At 35.4% G+C, this 18,021-nt stretch overlaps 1 protein-coding gene across 1 annotated transcript in view; it reads right to left on the reverse strand.

The window, feature by feature from the left end:
• NBEA (neurobeachin) overlaps positions 1–18,021 on the reverse strand; it is a 235,388-nt gene that overhangs the window by 83,636 nt on the left and 133,731 nt on the right. Inside the window, exons 29-31 of the mRNA XM_075498349.1 lie at positions 16,698–16,852; positions 12,379–12,505; positions 7,977–8,104 (exon numbers count right to left, since the gene is read on the reverse strand). Coding sequence (XP_075354464.1) covers positions 7,977–8,104; positions 12,379–12,505; positions 16,698–16,852 — 410 coding nt within the window. The remainder of the gene's footprint in view (positions 1–7,976; positions 8,105–12,378; positions 12,506–16,697; positions 16,853–18,021) is intronic.

Raw genomic sequence — 18,021 nt, forward strand, 5'->3', positions numbered from 1 at the left:
CATAAAGGAATATTATATGAAAGAAAAATATTCTGTAACTGGTGTGGGGGTCATTATAGTTTGAAGATTTCACTGTGGATAAATAGAGACTTCTGCTGTGGCACCTGCTCTTCAGTTCCTCCTCTGAATGCCAGTATTGGGATCTGTCTTGTCACTAGTAGCATATTCTGAAAAACAGTGTGGAAGTTGCAAAGCTTTGAACCTTGACTCTGCTGGAGTACGTGTAAATAAATAGGCAGATTTGATTATCCATTTAACCTTCCATCATTGCTTTGTTCCTACCATACAGACTTCTGGAAACTGGTGTTGTTTTCTGTCTCCATGTATATCTGAACCATCGATGAACACTTTCAATCCCAAAGTGTTTGCAGAAACAAGAGCACACTGTGGAGCCTTTCAGTAAGACACTAAGAGCTAATCATAGATAAAGAATTTCTTACAACAAATTTCTTACAAGCCTATAAATAGCAGTTTGAAATTAATAAACCTTTTTTTTCCTGTTTAGGAAGGGATTACAACATATGCAGGCAGGATTTCAATCAGCAGCAGCATTTTAAATTATATCAAATGGAAGATTTCAAGGCTTGTCATGCCCTGTTTCAAAACTACCTATTGTTTTCTTGATGGTAAAAACCAAATCTTGCAAATTACTTGCAGAAATTCATAAAGTAAAAAAGGAAAATACATAAAAAACATCCTCACAGTGCAAATCAACATTCAAAGCTTGTAACAATATAAAGTTATTCAATGTATTGTTAGTGATGATGAATGTTTTTAAACTTACTGAAGAAAAGCATTATTTGTAACTCATTATTGTTCCAACCTCATTATCTAAACAGGGCTTGTTTTTGGACAGCAGTGTGATTTCTGGGATCTTTTTGCAAGTGTCTACAGTGAAATATAAAAAGAAATCTATGAACAGGAATCCTACTACCACAAATTAAGCAAATCTGTCTTCCAGAGGATTGGGTCAGGCAATTCACTGGCTTTAACTGCACTGTGCTAAGCCTGCAGCATCAACTCTTACCAGACATAGAAGAATGTACCCTGAGACGCCTAGGGCGCGTGGAAAGAAAGGAGTGGGAGGCGGCATGGCAGAGAAGAAATATATTATGAACTCCTTAGCCTTGAAAACCAATTCAGAGCTCCTGCCCCAGTACAAACCAGAGAACCCATAAGATTCCTGACCTGGACTGACCAGAGTGATCACGTCCATTGAGACACACACTGCAAAGGGCGCTAGCGTGACCACTGCATAACTTCCTCCCCGCAGAAACATTTTTAACACCTTGATTCTAACAGGGATCCTCTGAGGTCTAATAGGGTTGAGTTCCTACTGCACTCTCTCTCAGTCCCGCTTTACCAATTGCTTTCCTGTTACTTACTCTGCAATATCCATAGTGTTGTACCAACACAATATATTACACAGCTACAAATGAACCAGATGAGATTTTTTTTTAGTTACTTTTCAGTTTTCCATTTATTCACTACACGATGATGGTATACCCCAAATGATAGTGCAGAGCAAATATTGAAGTTGATTAAGAAATAGACATGTAACTACTGTTGCAGCCAAGACATTATAGAGTGTCTTTTCTTTAAACAGATACCTATATTCATGAATATTGTGCAAAAATAACATCTTTTAAGCATCTTTTGTTAAACTGGCTGTAACTGGCCAACACATTGAACAGTTATCAAGGGAGTAAAAGGCTGATCCTCCTCACCCGGTGTGATCACATAAGTCTCATATCGGCAAGAAATCACATTAAAGAATACGTATGGCTATGCATTCATACAGTTGCAAGGGGTGCCTGAAATCTGAGGATCAGACTATAGCTGGCATGAGCCCTGTATGAGGCTTGTCTGAATAGACAAACTTCATTATGCAGAGAAAGGAGAAAATGTTTTATACTAAAATGAGCTTCAAGGTAATGATTAAAGAAGTTCTTAAATAAAAAATAAAAATAAGTTTTTATATTTTTACATATATATATGAATACACATTAAAAAATCAGAAGAAAGGCTTATTTCATACAGTGACTTGAATACTGACCATTTTTGATGCCTCAAGGGAAGATTATATATTCTCGACTGCATCTGCAGTTGAGATGCAGTCAACTGCAGAACAAGGGAAAAACACTTTTTTTACTGATCTCTGCAGGTGGCTAGCTGACACTGAAGTACATCTATCTATGACCATATGAACAAATGCAGTGATGGCAACGTTAGAGCAAATTAAGGTTAATGCAGACTATCATTCCTTGTAGGGTATGGTACAGAGGAAATGGGGATTCACAGGCCACAAAGAAGCTCCAAAACCAGTCAGCAAATACATGACATTTTTCCTTCTGAGAAGCTGGGTTGAAGACTATATTTAGAAAGAATGTTTAAACAGTCATAAAGAGTACAAGTAACATCGATCTCAATACTTGATGGTAAGCCCTAGTAAAGTTTTCCGATATCCTTTAGCCTCATTAGGCATTCTGTTGGTAGAAAGGCTAAGACATCCCGTAGCATCTAACTTCTCTTTATCTCTTCTCCCTGGTACACTGAACAAATCAAGCTCCTTACATTGTACTTCATGGAGTTTATCTCCCATCCATCAATTACTCTTGTGCCCTGCTCTTTTGTTCCCTCTTCAGTGTGCGCGTATCATTCTTGAAGTGCTGACTATAGAACCAGATGATAGGAGTTTTACTGAAGTTGTGCACAGAAATGAAATCATCTCCTCATCTATTCTTCCTAGGCATCCAAGTTTTGGACAAGTCTTTGTTGCCTCAGCACTGAGCTAAGAGAGCCCCGAGTATGCTAATTTTTATAACAAACCCTACATTCTTTGAGTGGCTTCATCCCTCTTCTCCTACCCTCTAGGTATCGTCCATATTCTTTGTTCCTAGAGACTGGACTCAGGATTTGGCTGTGTTGAAATTTGGCTTTTTCTTGAGTTTCGGTTATTCCACAAAATGATTCAACATATCTCTCCAGTAGAATGCCTTTGCTTCTCACTTTGTATACCTCTGTCTAAGCAGTTAGCTTTGCCAGGAACAATTCTGCACCATAATCAAGACTGTTAATAAAAATATCAAAGTAGGATCAGCAAGTGGCTCATAGAAATTTCAGCACTATGAATAGCTTCGATTTTTATTTATGTGCTGTTAATTCCAGTTAATGTAAATTTTAAAATCATAACACTATTTTTTTATCCCCTTTCTCTCTTATTTGCTAATATTTATTCATTTCATTCAGAATGTTGGCTACATGCTGTGCTACAGACAGGTAAGCAATTACCAAAATTCTGATTAGTTGAGAGAAAACATGCCTGGACACACCAAGAAAAATATTTTGGATGTGGCAGAGTAAGATAAAAAAATGACAGAACATATGAACAGGAGAATAAAGTTCTTCAAGAGCATGCAATCTCTCTGCTTTATACCGTCTGTGCTCCTGAGCACAAAAATAATACAAAGGTTCTGAAAAGTTTCTAAGAGAAAGCCGAAGGGCACGTTAAGCATCAAAAAGTACTTTTTTTTCCAGAAAGTCTAAGGGATTTCCAGACTTCAACAGTATCTCAGCAAAATGGTAACCTTGTTCTTCCTAATACAAAACTAGGTATTGTTTGAGGGAATCAGAAACAAATTGTGCCAGCATTGGCAGATGCCACAGTGATGCTACACTAGTGGTCTTTGGGAGCTTTTGAAGTAGTGTCGTTTAGCACCCAAGTTCTATCTGTGGTTTCCAAAAGAATGTTTTGGGCAATTTTTCAATTGTTTCAAGAAGCCTCTGGTCAAATACCATACAAAACTAGTCCATCACCGCTTCTACTGAGTATTTTCACAGGGCCATGTGGTGAGTTAATGAGGAGAAACAGATTCTGCTCCTATCAGCACGAAAACGTTTTCTGTTTCATCTGATTTGAATTGTGCGTTTCAGAAACATGTCAAATATACACCAAAGAATTCCTAAGAGTTCTTTTGGAAAAGGGCTACCTGGCTGACCTTCTAGCCAAGTAACGATATAGGAAAATGAAAAGCATTGGTAACATTTGTTTGGTATGTCACTAAAGAGAAGGGAAAGCATTGTATGTGACTATATTTTGATCTTGAAACTATTGTAACAGTTCAGGACACTCCAAGAATAGCTGTAGTGAAAATACTTTTACCCATCTGTGCTTGACAAAAAGAGGATATAACTTTTCTTTCGGATACAGATCAGATTACATTTGCCTGTAACATTTTCACCTAAAAGCTAGAATGTTGTAATGCATTTTACAGGGGGGGAATTTGCAGACCATATGGAAACTAGAGTTAGTGAAAACATACCTGTGCAAGCATTAAATGGAACTCCATAATGAGCATTGCTAAGCTTAAATATGTGACCTACACATATTGCATGTTTGTTTCCAATTAGATTCTATACGGACAATTTTAACCTTTGCAACTTCTGTTCCCTGAGGCATTGAAAGAACCTCAGCTGATGAACCACAGTAGTGTTGGGCTGGTTTTGGTATACTCTGTTTGAAACTATTTGCATTCGATTGCAAATCAGTCCTTTTTAACCTGTCATGGAGGACACTTATTCTGGGAAGTTCAAATATTTGGAATATAGTAAGATACCTTTGAAGAAAGAACTGGTTGTGGAAAAAGGGACAAAAATGAGTACTATTTCAGTAAGTAAACAGACGAAGAGTTTTACCAACACATATTTCTGCAATGTCAGATTATTACTTGATAGAGTTCCTCTGCTACCAGTCACATTTTGGAATTTACATGAACAAATGTGAAAAATTAACAATTTTGAGTATGACTGGTCCAAGTTTTTGGTCTAGACTGACCAGATGATTATAGGCAGTTCATTTCAACTCCACTCAAGAGTCAAGAAGCCACTGCTTAGATGTTAAATATAGTTTCCTCAAAGAATAAATCAGCCAGTCTTCCATGGGACAGAATGATGATACAAGCTAAAAGAAAATGAGGTGGCACGGTATGACTGCAAGATTTTTCACCAAAAGTTCGAGACAGCTCAACTACTACAAAAAGGTGAAATCATAACTAAGTTGTATACACATTTCCAAATATATATTAACAATACCTATCTCAAAGCATCAGATATTCTGGAAAGTTTGCATAATTAACCTGTTTTAGAAGTATTAAAATTATTTTTTCCTTTGTGCTCTCTCTTCAGTATGCAAAACCTCAGCTACAAAACTTTGCATATTCTTACCAAGTCTGAAATGATTTAGTAATGCTTACACATATGCATGCACAAGAGCACTAGAGAGAGCTTCAGAAAAAAAGCGCACACTATCAAGGATGCCTGAAGGTATTCAGATTTTAGCAAAATCTGATGGGGAAAGGTTTCATACCATATGGAGGTTTTGAAAGACAGCAAGAGGAGGGAAGGTATTTTTATGTTTCAAGCTTGAATAATCAAAAGAAAAGGACACGCTTTACAGAATGCAACAGATATTTTTGTGGTGATCAATTTGAAAAACAGGCAGCACCTTTGGACTTGATTAAATAAAGTTTATTTGCTCCTTTTTAATTATTATAACTAAAACTTTTACACATAAAGCAACAAATTAAACTATTTCATATAAAACTGTCAAGCTAATTACTGCTTGCCAGTAAAAATCAAGTTCAAATTATCAAAGCCTCACAGGAATTGTCTGTACTCACATGTCTTGAATCATGCCACTAAAACCCTCTGTTTTGCAGAGTCATTACATGGAGAGCCCTTTCAAGCACTTCAAGGACCACCATTGGCTTTCAGTGAAAAATGACAGGAAATTTGTCAAAGTAAATCAGGCAATGGACTAGGAGAGAATTTAGAATTACCTTTAAAAGGGAACTTAACTAGGCAAGAATTCAGTTTAGTTGAGATCAAGGGTCTCATACAGGCAATGATGAAAGAAAAGATGAGAAGTACATGATGACTATAAAAGCAGATGAGTTCTCTGTTAAAAAAGAAAAAAAGCCCAACTATTTTAGAGGAAGCAAACAGAAATTCAAGTCCTGAGTCATGCAGTATAAAAATCTAAGCTGTGTTTGAATTTTTTTCCTTGCAGATTGCTATTTCAGTATCTTGGAAAGAAAGGACTAGTTCTTAGAAATCAGGAATGAGACAGCAATTGAAGAGGTTAGACATAACATTAAGGAAACGTGATGGGAAAGACAGTACTTATTTTGGAACTCGGTGTTTGGTTCATAAACAATGATTCCTGAGACTGAATTGGATGGCTGAGTCATAGATGGGACAAAATTTGGAAGAGCAGTTCAAGTGGGTATCGGAAGAAGGCTGCAGCCAACAAAACAATGTCTCTGTCTGGACAGGCAATGCGATAAACTCATACTGCCATATAGTCGTGAGGTTCCTGTGGCCTCTAGCTTGTCAGTCTTTGTCATATGCTGGGAACTGTTGGAGCCTTGTTCACACCATGAAACTGACCAAAAGACAAAGTCAGAACAGCATCAGTGAAGAATTTTTTTAATCTATAAAAGAGCTTAGGTGAAACCAAGATGATTTTATTCGTATTGTATAAAAACTATAGTGCAATTAATCAGTTGTCAAATGGAAAAAGATAACACTGCTACAAATTTTTCAATCAACTTCACTGAAATAAGAGACTTAAGAATGGAATCCATCAAATGTCTTACAGCCATCTCAATGTTCTCAATGAGCATCTCAGACGATTAACTTCAGGTGTCATTAAGTGAGAACTGCAACTTACTCATAGCTAGAAAATAAACAGTATAAATAACCTGAATCTTCTGAGAATTACTAAGCTACTATACCATTCCTTGGTATTATTAAACAATAATATTATTAAACAATAATTAGACAAAAAAGGAAAAGGCTATTCAGAAGATTTCAGTTACAAGGTGCAAATATTTCTAGTATTAAGAAAAAAAGAGGGCCAATGTTATGGGGAATAATAACTGAGACCATAGAAAGACTGTACACTAATATTTAGATAAAACACACGTATAATAGAAGGAGCTTTGGAATTTGAACACAAAGCTGTATTTTTCCTGCATAGACCTTCAAGCATTATAAACTTTGCCTTAATGAGACTTTTTCATAAAATCGTAGAATTTTTTAGGTTCTTAGGTAAAGACCTTTACGATCATCGAGACCAACCTCTCATTAAACAGTAATATTGTGTGTAAGAACAATTCTGGAAGGAAAAAGTTTACTTGACTGAATATGTTCTTCTGGATATGTGATGTGGGATCAATGCATGTTCATGCAAATTCCCCCATCACTATTTTAACTGCATTAGCACTGATTCATTACTTTCTGCACAAGCTTGCTGCATTTGCACTTTCTGCATAATTTCTGCATTACTTACTGCCTCACTTATGAGGATTCATTATTTTCCCCAAATGTCGTAACTACGAAGTAGTAAAGACAATGCATAAAACCCCACAAAAATCCTTGAAAGTGTTCAAGGATACTTTTCTTTAAAAAATCATCACTTTTTATTCCCCTCTAGGGACAACTCTCTATCTGCCCGTGTGAATCCAACTGATCCACCTGAGCAAATAGTGTCCTTACCAAATCTAGATGCAGGTATCAATAATGCTGGAGCAGTCTTCAATTTACTTTCTTCCATGGGAATTTATTACACTTTTTAATCTTATTTTTCACTAGTTTCTTAAAGTCAGGCTGAAAGATTTATACTAATATAATTATTCAGAGGTGGAAAGAGCAAATTGTAGAGAAGTTTTTGCATTCCAAGATGACAAGATGTATCTTTACACAGCATCTCACTTAGGGGAAAAAAAGGGGTACAAAAGCTATCACTTTTAATTTTTTTAAATGAAGTTAAATGCAAGGAAATGAAATCACAACACATTAACAACAGATTAATTTATTTATCAAAAATAGTTATATAAAGTCTTGTGAAAAGGAAATATTGTTCATATCAAATGACTAATAGGTAAAATAACATCATTTTATAACAGAAACAGTACCTTCAATCAACAGCTCTTGTCCATGACTGCCCAATAATGTTCGGGATAGGAAAGGGGCAAAGTCAACAAAAATTTCTCGCAGGAGAGGGGCCACCTTTTCTAAAGCTCTTTCAAGCTTTGCAGTGATACTGTGGAAAAACAGAGACCATGTTTGGAAGAACACTTACCAATAGAAATGATGTCAAATCATACCTGTTTTTAAAAGTTACTGTAAGCTTCTTTAGAAAAGAGGATGATCATAATTTGATTAAACTTTACAGCTTTTAAATGGCTTTAAGTAAATGCAAATGTCATGTCAGAGTCAGCAGTGTGGCAGCCTCATAAATTCTACAGCATTTATGGAATACTCCAAAACAAGTAAAATTTTTATTCTCATTTTCAAACTTGATAAGAATGTCAGATATTCAAGTGTAAGTCTATTTCACTTATCTCAGTTTATATGCATCTCATCATTTTATATACATTTGAAAGCTTGAAAAAAGAAGTTTTTATTCACCCAAGGCAATCACAAGCAACTTGCTTTTTTGTTCAAGCTTTCAAATAACATCACCTGGCATTGCAATGCTAGACAAGGGAGTGCATGAGGAAGTGTTCTAGCACAGGTATCAAGAAAATCAATATTCTTTTCTTCAACCTTGAGGGAACATAATCCCAGGTAAATCACTTTGCCTTTGCATTTATACTTCTCTGCCTGTTCTACTTGTACAGTGAGAAGTGTTGTGACTTCTGTTTGCTTTTCAAATACCAGAAATAATTTTCCTTTGTCTGAGGATACAAACCTAGCAAAAATACAAATACAAGGATACAAACCAGCAGTGTGCTAAGGATTGTACCCCTTAAGAGTCCTTCTTCCCTTTTAAAACCTGACAGGGCATAACACTTGTGCCCTCTGAAACTGTTATGCCAAGATTAAAAACCTGCTGTGTTATCTCAAAGAAGTGAACTATTCCTTAAAAGTAGAAATGAAATTACATACATATTCTGGTCTATCAAGAATTTTTGCTGTTCTTTTTCAGATTGCTGGTGGCTGAATGAATTTTCTTTGTGCTTGAATTACGGCACCAAAATATTATTGGCATTTAAAAGCTCAATTACAGGAAGAAATTACATTTATTGACAGAATCTAAGAGAATGAACACTGACATTTAAATTTTATACTGTATCTACTGTCTATAAACACTAAATGAATGTGGACTTTTTAATCCTGATCACATGAAGATCCCTACATTTAAAAAGAAAGCTGACATTATAAGCACATTGGAAGTTTTCCTTCATTAGCTTAAAAATATTTTACTGAATTCCTATAGCTTATTTTGTTTCAATGTGCTGCTTTCCTATTTCAAATTCAGATATTGATTTTCTAGTATTCTAAAGGAGGGATGCATATCATCAGACTTCGTTTTATATGATTAGTTGAAGTGAATTTCACTAGGCTAAAGCCTCTATTGACTATCCTTGGAATGCATGCGACTAGCTTAGAGTTTTTAATTTGCAACATGAATCTAGCCCAAGCTTTTGCTGCTAGAGATAAAAAGCCTACTAGATTAATCCAGACTTCTCTAAACCATGTTTTAAAATATGCTTTCACTGTAAATTGCTTTAAATGGCCTAATTTTAGAGTTCATTTAACTCTGAAAACTTTACATACAATTGAAAAAATATCAAGTTCAAAAGTTTTTAAATTAAGTTCAATTTTTATTTAAGAATCAAGTAATATGGGAGGTGTGGATGTGCTATTAATCAACACCTTGGATGAACTATTAATAAACACTTTGTTATCAAATGGATAGCTGATGGATCTTGTATATTATGTATCTATTCATGGGCAATTGGGAATAGTATTCTGTGAAAATGTGAGATCAAAGTTTAGCACTGTTTAAAAATGCATATCAAAGGACAGAAATTAATATTTAAATAGACAGAAAAGAAAAAAAAAATCCTTTTTCCTTCATGTAAATCTCTGGTGCATTTACATGTTGAAAACTGACTGGAGTTCTGGTCCTTCAGTTTCAAAAAGAACAAGCAAAATTAAGAAAAAAACATACAGAGGGACCCCAAAAACGTTTCAGGGAAGGAGGCGGCCCATCTACTGCCTTTCCTGTACACACGCACACAGAGGAGCAAAAGAGGAGAGAGACCAATCTGATTCTACAGCTGTTTCTAACATCTATTATACCTTATAACGCACCCTGCAATCATTAGGAACTCCCCGTGGAGATAATTTAATTAGTTTTCATGACTGAACTGAGAGATTTTCAGGGTTTTTTGTAACGAATGAATATTGTCTTTTTTCCTCTCCATTTCTGGACATTCAAGGCAAATAAACTCTTAATAGCTTCTAAATTCAGGATTATTTATTTTGCAGATTGAAGGCAACACACATCAGAAAATAAATTATATATATTATATAAAAATATATAGAATTTCTATCTATATAAAGGTGATAAACTGGGACAGGAAAGATTGAAAGAGCACAGTAGCAACATCAGATTAAAAGAAATATTTTTAAAACTGTGAGCAAAAAGACCAAATAATCCTGTGGACAGTTCTTACTACATATTGCTTGAATTGGTCACAAGAAAGTGCGAAGAGAGGTGGGGGCACACACTGTTCCAGTCCCAAGTATGCTACCTTCCCAACCTCATTCCAGGCCAAACCTCTACCTCCAAATCAAGACAATTAAATGTCTAAAAGGCCAAGATCATTCTGCTCGCTTTCCTCTGCTCAGTCTACAGCCATAAGCAGCTCTTTTCCTACGCAGTTGCTATAAGGGAAGGCTTAGATAAGTTAGCTTTCACTTCATGCTCTCTGACCCCACAAAAACCTCTGATTTTTCATCTCATAAAAGCTGACGCACAATGAATTCGAAGTGAGAAACCAAAAATTTTCTATTATAAAAATAAATTTTTAGTTAGTTGGGGGGGGGGGGTGGGGAGGGGGGGGAGGGAAAAAAGCCCAAAAGACATTTCTCGGATTCATTAGATTTTAAGTTATCTACATTTCTGATATTGTGCTCCACATAAGTTTTTTCAGTTGCTAATTTCAGTTACTACACAAAGTACAACTACAGAGTTCAAAATTTGAATTCTAGATTTTGCAACTGAAGTTTTTCTTTGACTCCAGGACAAAAACTTTCAAAATGCTTGTTGAAAAAAGAAGAACATTGCATTGGTTAAAATAACTCAAAAATAAACTGATTAACGATCGAGTTTAATTTTAACATATGTCCGTATCTGAATTTTAAAAAAGATTTCACCCTCAGGGAAGCACTGTCCTAACATATGAAGAAGACAAGAAGTAAAAAGAGTGGTTTAATTATGCCACAATTTTATTAACTCGCCTCATAACACTGTCAAGCAATAAATAACGCCATACAAAAGGGCATTCTCTCCTTGATCATTTGCACCTTTTTGGAGGGGAGCCAACAGCTCTCACGCTTTCAGCCTGGGCCTGCACCCGTGGCTGCGGTACTATCTGCACCACTCACCTGACACTTCAGATAGGACTAGCAAAGAAAGGCGTTTTTTGCACTGTGTGTTAAATCGCTGAAGCACGAATACTTTTTTTACAGGTTACCTAGGGCCCTTGATTTAAGTTTATTTCTGTTCTAGTTCATTAGAGAATGAAATTCTCTAAGCTCATGAACAGTTAGCTTGGTTGCTCCAATGTTCTTAAAACCATATCTTGAAGTGGCCGGCCAACTAAGGGACGCTTGGCAACTGCTTAGTATACCCTGTGTCAGCTTTTTAGGGCAGGCAGGTGTGCACCTTGAAAAGGTCAAAAATTTGTCTTTGAAGTATGCTGTGGCACAACTGAATACCTTTACAGAATAATAACCTATTATACAAAGATATTTAATAGGAATTTCAGAGGGCATTTTCCTGGCTGCCAGTCAGTATAAGAGGGGTATTAGCTATCCCGTGGCATGTGCCTCTTGCAACACCAACTCAGATCTGGTGCACCATTTACTTAGCTGCATGAATGCGTGTCTGGTTTCAGCCCTTCCAGTTTAAAGAGGGCTTTTGTTTGCCTAGAAGAGGTTGTGCCTCTCTCCACTTGCTAGTGCTCCATTGCCAACTTGTGCTTGCGTTCCAATTCTTACTGTCATTATTGAGCAATGTAAAAAGCCAGTCAACGAAAAAATTACTTTTAATGAAGTTCCAGTGTGTGGCATAGTGTCTGAAAAGTTAGACTTTTCAGTGAAGTGTTATTTTAGTATATACATTTTTAGTATCAAAAAAGTACATAAATACATATTGTACTACATTAATAACTACAATAACACATATTAAATGAGCTAAAATATATTTTTATATATTTTAATTTTTATACTATTTTGTATGTATGAAGTTGTTGTGGGAGAAGAAATTATAATTAATATTAAAAGACAGAACTTGTGTACCTCATGTTTTCAGCTGAATCCTCTGGCATTGGAGCAACAGTTTGGACAGCTGGGAGATTTTTGCTGGTAGCACCATTCACAAAGCTGGATGACGAAGAGGAAGAAGAAGATCCTGAGTCTACTGCACCTGTACCCCAAAAAATACAGGTCTTAATTCAGTCTGAAGAAACAGAACTTTTAGAGACTTTTAATATAGTCCTTGTCTTATTCATCTACTTTTAAGTAAGGAAATAATGTTATTTATTCTAAAAGAATTAAAACCATTCCATATGATTATCATATAAATTAATACCTTATTTTGCTAGTATAACAATAATAAGCTTAAAAAGCTATTGAAAATCAGGCAAAATAAATCCTTACCTCATTTTCATTATTCCCAAATTATATTCCAAAGATGAAAACATTTTTACATCATCCTGTAAAGCAAGATCTTTCTAAAATAAAGGTATATTTAAGAAGAGCTTGAATGGAGAATAGATGTTTAACTATTTTTTTTAATATATATATGCACACACTTCTTGGCTGCCCAGTTGCAACTACAGGCAGAAAATAAAATGCAAATTAAAAAATGACAGAGAAGATAGAAAATGTATATTCCTTCAGGAAGTAAAGGGGGAAACTAGTGTCTGAGGAGTATTAAGACTCTAATTTTATTTTTTCTGTTTCCTTCCTCAAATGAAGGAGCATTTTAAGATCTTAAAAGTAGGGAGGGCAGCAGGGGTATCATTTCAATGGGTTGTGAACAGCTGCCCAGAGAAAAGATGCAGACAGAGCATACATTTATACTTTATGTGATCTGGGTCAGAGCTAAGGGCTAAACTTAGACTTTAAATGCCAATCTATCATGTTTGCTGAAACGGCACTGTGAGTTCAGCCTCTCTGAAGCAAACCAGCAAAAGCTCAGAGTGGCCATGAACAGTAGCGCGAGCACTGTGATAAATGCTGTCCCTGTTCTGCTGCGCAGTCCTGGTGCAACACATCACTGCAAGAGAGGTAGCAACCAACGGAGTTCAAAGCCTAAGGGACGGCAATGCTACCACAGATGAGGGTGACAGGCAAGATTTATCCAAGTTAGCAACGAGGGGTGGACAACCCCCGTTTAGAGATCAACGGCATGATTCTGCCAATTTTTTAAAATGATAACTGGTAACTCCCTGCTGCTGGTCAGTTTTAGCAGTTGATATATCACTGTCTTTTGTATTACACAGGTTTACATTATTTTTTCATTATTTTTCCATTTTAATAATTTTACATTATTAAACCTATATATTAGGTTTCTTAACTGCTTAAGCAGCCAGCTGATAGTGAAGTAGAGGTCAAATGCTGGTAATGGTGAAAAATTCTCTGGCAGCAGGGATGATTTTTTTTTTTTAATTTGCCTTTAAATAATTTTTACTGATAAAAGAATTAAGGTAAACAACAGAATTTTGACTGGCTCATTTAAGAAAATTTACATTCGAAACAGTATCAAAATGCAGCAGGATTTGCTGGGCTTGCTGACACGAGAGTAGCTGGTGAGGTTTAGACTAGGAACTAGTAGGACTAGTAGGACTAGTAGCTGGTGAGGTTTAGTAGCTGGTGAGATTTAGACTAGGAACTGATTTAGTCTGCTGTTTTAATAATGCTAGTGGGAGGTGGATTGTGGCTTACAGTGTGGGTTCTGACTTGGACTAAATACAAATTGTACATGTACCCAAACACACTGAGAAGGAAACACAAAAATGTAAGGGAGACTATCTCTCCCAACCTAGGAATCACAGCAACTTCACTGGGAATAGGGTAGCTTAAAAAAGATTAAGGCTTCATATATATGTGTGTGTGTGTGTGTGTGTGTGCGTGCATGCGCGCATATTTATATTATTTAGGTATTTATATTATTTACATATTTATATTCATGTATATATAGGTAACATATTTTTATTGCTTCTTCCCAATTCCTTCCAAAGTCAAATTTTCTTCATTAAGGTTGCTGTCTAAAAATGCAGTTGCTAAGTTGTTTAACCAGCTAGGCTCCCAGAAGAGAAGGTCAAACAGACCTAGAACTACTGGATCAACACAGAAGTGAGAATCAGGATAAGAATTACAGAAATCCAATCTAAAACCTATAAAACCAGTTTCTTACATAAAGAGATGAAGGAAGAAAACCTATCTCCCAAAAGATACATTCCAAGCACTAAAAGGACTTCAGTAACATACATGTCATTACATCGTGACAGTGACATTGACTACGACAGCGATGGCAGATGGAATGTAAACACCGACTGCAATCCATGAATAACTGAAAAAAACCACCTTTCGCACAAGTCCAGCACAGAATATACCTCAAAGATTAAACTGTATTTCTAGAGTATCTGTGACATACTGGAAAAACAACTGTAAATAGGTTTGGGGGGACATCTAGTGTTTCTAAAAAATTGTATACTGTTTCTTTTTTACCACAGTAAAAAAAAAAAGTGCTGTTCAATGAAATTCTATACACTACTTTAAAATCATTAATAACATAGATAATTTCACAGACTACAAGTATATAAACCAGAAAGTATCTGGATACTTCACGTATATAACTCAAAAACTGACATATATGATCACTGTTTTAACTACCGTAGGCATAGCTTAATTAAAAATGGCAAAACAAGCATTTTAATCTAACAGATATTTATATCTTTTCAATGTGATACTACTTTTTTTTACTGTCATTAGTGTGTTTAGCATTTCTCAAATGTTGATATAAAATTCAAATCTTTAAAAAATGTTGGAGGGGAAGGACTTTTCAAACTATTTCTTAAGAGAATTCATCAATAAAGCTCATTCAGATGAATTCAGGCATAAAAGGCTTTACCAAATAAGATCACTAAAGAATTTCAGTACACGTATAGTTCTAATTAAATCTGATACTTGCTGAAATTCCATTGAATCAATACTTTTCCTTTAATCAAGCTAATCCATAGCCTAGGAGACAAAACCAGTTGCATTAAAAAAAAAAAAGAAGCTGTAAGATCTACCAAAAAAAGCAGCCTTTAATTCACAGTGAATGTACCATGGTATCTGCAATACTGTCCTCTGCTAAGAACAGTATTGGGGAAATGACTGATTTTTAAATGCAATTACTTACAAAGAAGAGCTACTACATTCCAGCCAAAACAGTTCAGATCTTTAATCAGTGAGAAGACTGAAAAGCTTACACTATTCAGTATCATTTGGAAAACAAGGTTTCCAGTGTAGGATATTTTTTGCATGACATAAGAGTACCTAAAAGGAAATCCGTTCAAGATTAACAGAAGTGGCTACACAAATGGAACTGTTCATAGAAGTGATAACATTATTCAGAGCATTCATTCCTCCCATCTGCCTCAGGATAATTAGATTTTAAGATTTTTTTTATCCTTAGAAAAATCAAAGTTCTATTACCAGGTATTAAAGGTAATCTGCAAAAGGAAAGAAAAAAAAAATGAGTGTGTCTTCATATTATTCCATGAAGCAGAAGGATGCCAAAAGCTTCCCCCTCCATTTTCTGCAACCCCAGGGAGATTTTCACTTTCTCAACCCTTGACTGAAGTTGTGATATCCTTGAAGAGAGCTCTTCTCTCAAGTGCTTTGGCTTAGTTTAGAAAGAAAACAGAACATAGCCAGGCATTTCAAAGGAGTTTAAGTAAACATCAGTTGCTCTCAGTAAGGATTCATTTCTGAATGGAAACCACAGTCTCCATGGTCAACAGGCTCCTTCATGACAGACAATCCCATTATTACTTTTATAAATAATTTTAAAAAGAAGGTCTTGTCCTCCTTCTATATGTCACAATAAACAACTGATAAGACATGACTACAGTTAAATTAGGTAGGTTCTTACTGAAAAACCTTCCAAAAATCATAGAATAATTTTCACTGACAAATAGTAATTGCCCAAAATATTAACCCTCCACAATCTCTGATATATTTATTAAGTAGGTAGTTGGCTTTACTTTCTTTGACACGTAAGGAGGGATTAGTTGGTATCTATCATATAAACATCCTCTGCTACAGAGCACTGGAGAAGTTAGCTCATTTCAATTCTAAATTATGCTTATAAAACAGTATTAAGGCTATTTATTCACTTATTTAAGGCTGTGCAAGTTCAATGTGCACTATCAAAGATTATAAACATACACCAAGAGAAAACACTGGCTCTAATAAAGGCCAAGTTTTAATCTTTCCAGGTTTTTATTTTAGAAGTACAAAAACAGGAACAAAAAGATGATTAAAAAAACAAACACCACTAAAAGTAACAAAACAAAAAACAAACAAGAAAAAATGAGGGTCACAAAAATATTTAAGGACAATACCTGTTGTATTAATCATACTTTTTGGTGTAGCTCCTGTTGCAGCAAATATATTAGGTGTACTACCCGGTGGCAGTCCACTCCCAGCCGTGGCAGCTCCAACTGTGGTAACAGCCAAACTACCTGGAGGGGGTTTCTTTACTGGTACGACCACGCTCCTGTGGAAAAAGAAATAGAAGATTACTAAAACTGCACAACGGAGCTAGCAAGAGTTTTTCTTTATGATGGGATTATGCTGTGTTACAACACCATTGCTGAGGAACACATAATAGTGTCAATTTTTTTAACCTTTCTGAAATAGGGTAAGACTACATTAATAGACCCTAAAACCATACTCCTATCCTTTGCCTGCAGCTTCCTGTGATTCTGAGATTTGTCTTGCAGTGGCCACAAAACGGAAACACCCCACCGCTTCATTGATACGTTGTGAACACTGCTATCACCTGTGTTCTAGATTTGCAAAGAAAATGTTAAGTGTTGGAAACGATGCCAGAATACTAGCAGTCTATATGCATGCAGTCTTAATAAGTATGTTAATTTGTTGATCTTAATGAAGTTATCTAAGATGACAATTTTTTTGCCAGCCATCTGAATATTTGAATACAGTAGTTAATTCTTCAGTACCATGCATATACTGGTCTTGCAAATATAGTTGACTAACAAACATAATTTTGCACTCGGCCTTCTGGAAAACTTTCATATTCATTTAAATCAATACCACATGATGTAAATTGAACACCTAAAATGTAACACAGTAAATATTTGCTTTCACAATATTGATATCTTGTCCATTTAAAAATAAGGTTTATAAAGCAGTCTTGAGAATGTGAAGCTTTTAAGAAGAGAACAGGGCTTTCATACAAAAAATCTGACATAATATCAGATATATATAGACAACATTGCATTCAAACAAACGTATTCTCACCTAATCATAAACCACTCTCTTTTTTTCAAATCTCAAAACTAAAAGACTTGCTGTATTTGTTAAAAGGGAAGAAGAGAGAAAATATTACAGAGACATTCAGTTAATACTTTTTCAAGACTGGACAGCTGTCACAGTGCAGACAACTATATTTACATTTTTCCATTTAATTTTTCCATTTATCTATAAAAAATTGCTCCTAAAAACTCTATTTCAGTAGAAAACTGGAGTGGAAAACAAACCTGAAACTAATCATATTTGTAAATGTTAAAAGATATATTTTCATCATCATACACACGTTTTCTGGTTAAGCAAACATACTTTTCTTTATAAGTAATCATTGTGATCAAACAAATGAGCAAGAAAATGCAACTATTTAGAGTAATAAGGCCTCATTTTGCTCTA

This window comes from Mycteria americana, chromosome 1, assembly GCF_035582795.1.
Source record: "Mycteria americana isolate JAX WOST 10 ecotype Jacksonville Zoo and Gardens chromosome 1, USCA_MyAme_1.0, whole genome shotgun sequence".
Taxonomy (NCBI): Eukaryota; Metazoa; Chordata; class Aves; order Ciconiiformes; family Ciconiidae; genus Mycteria; species Mycteria americana.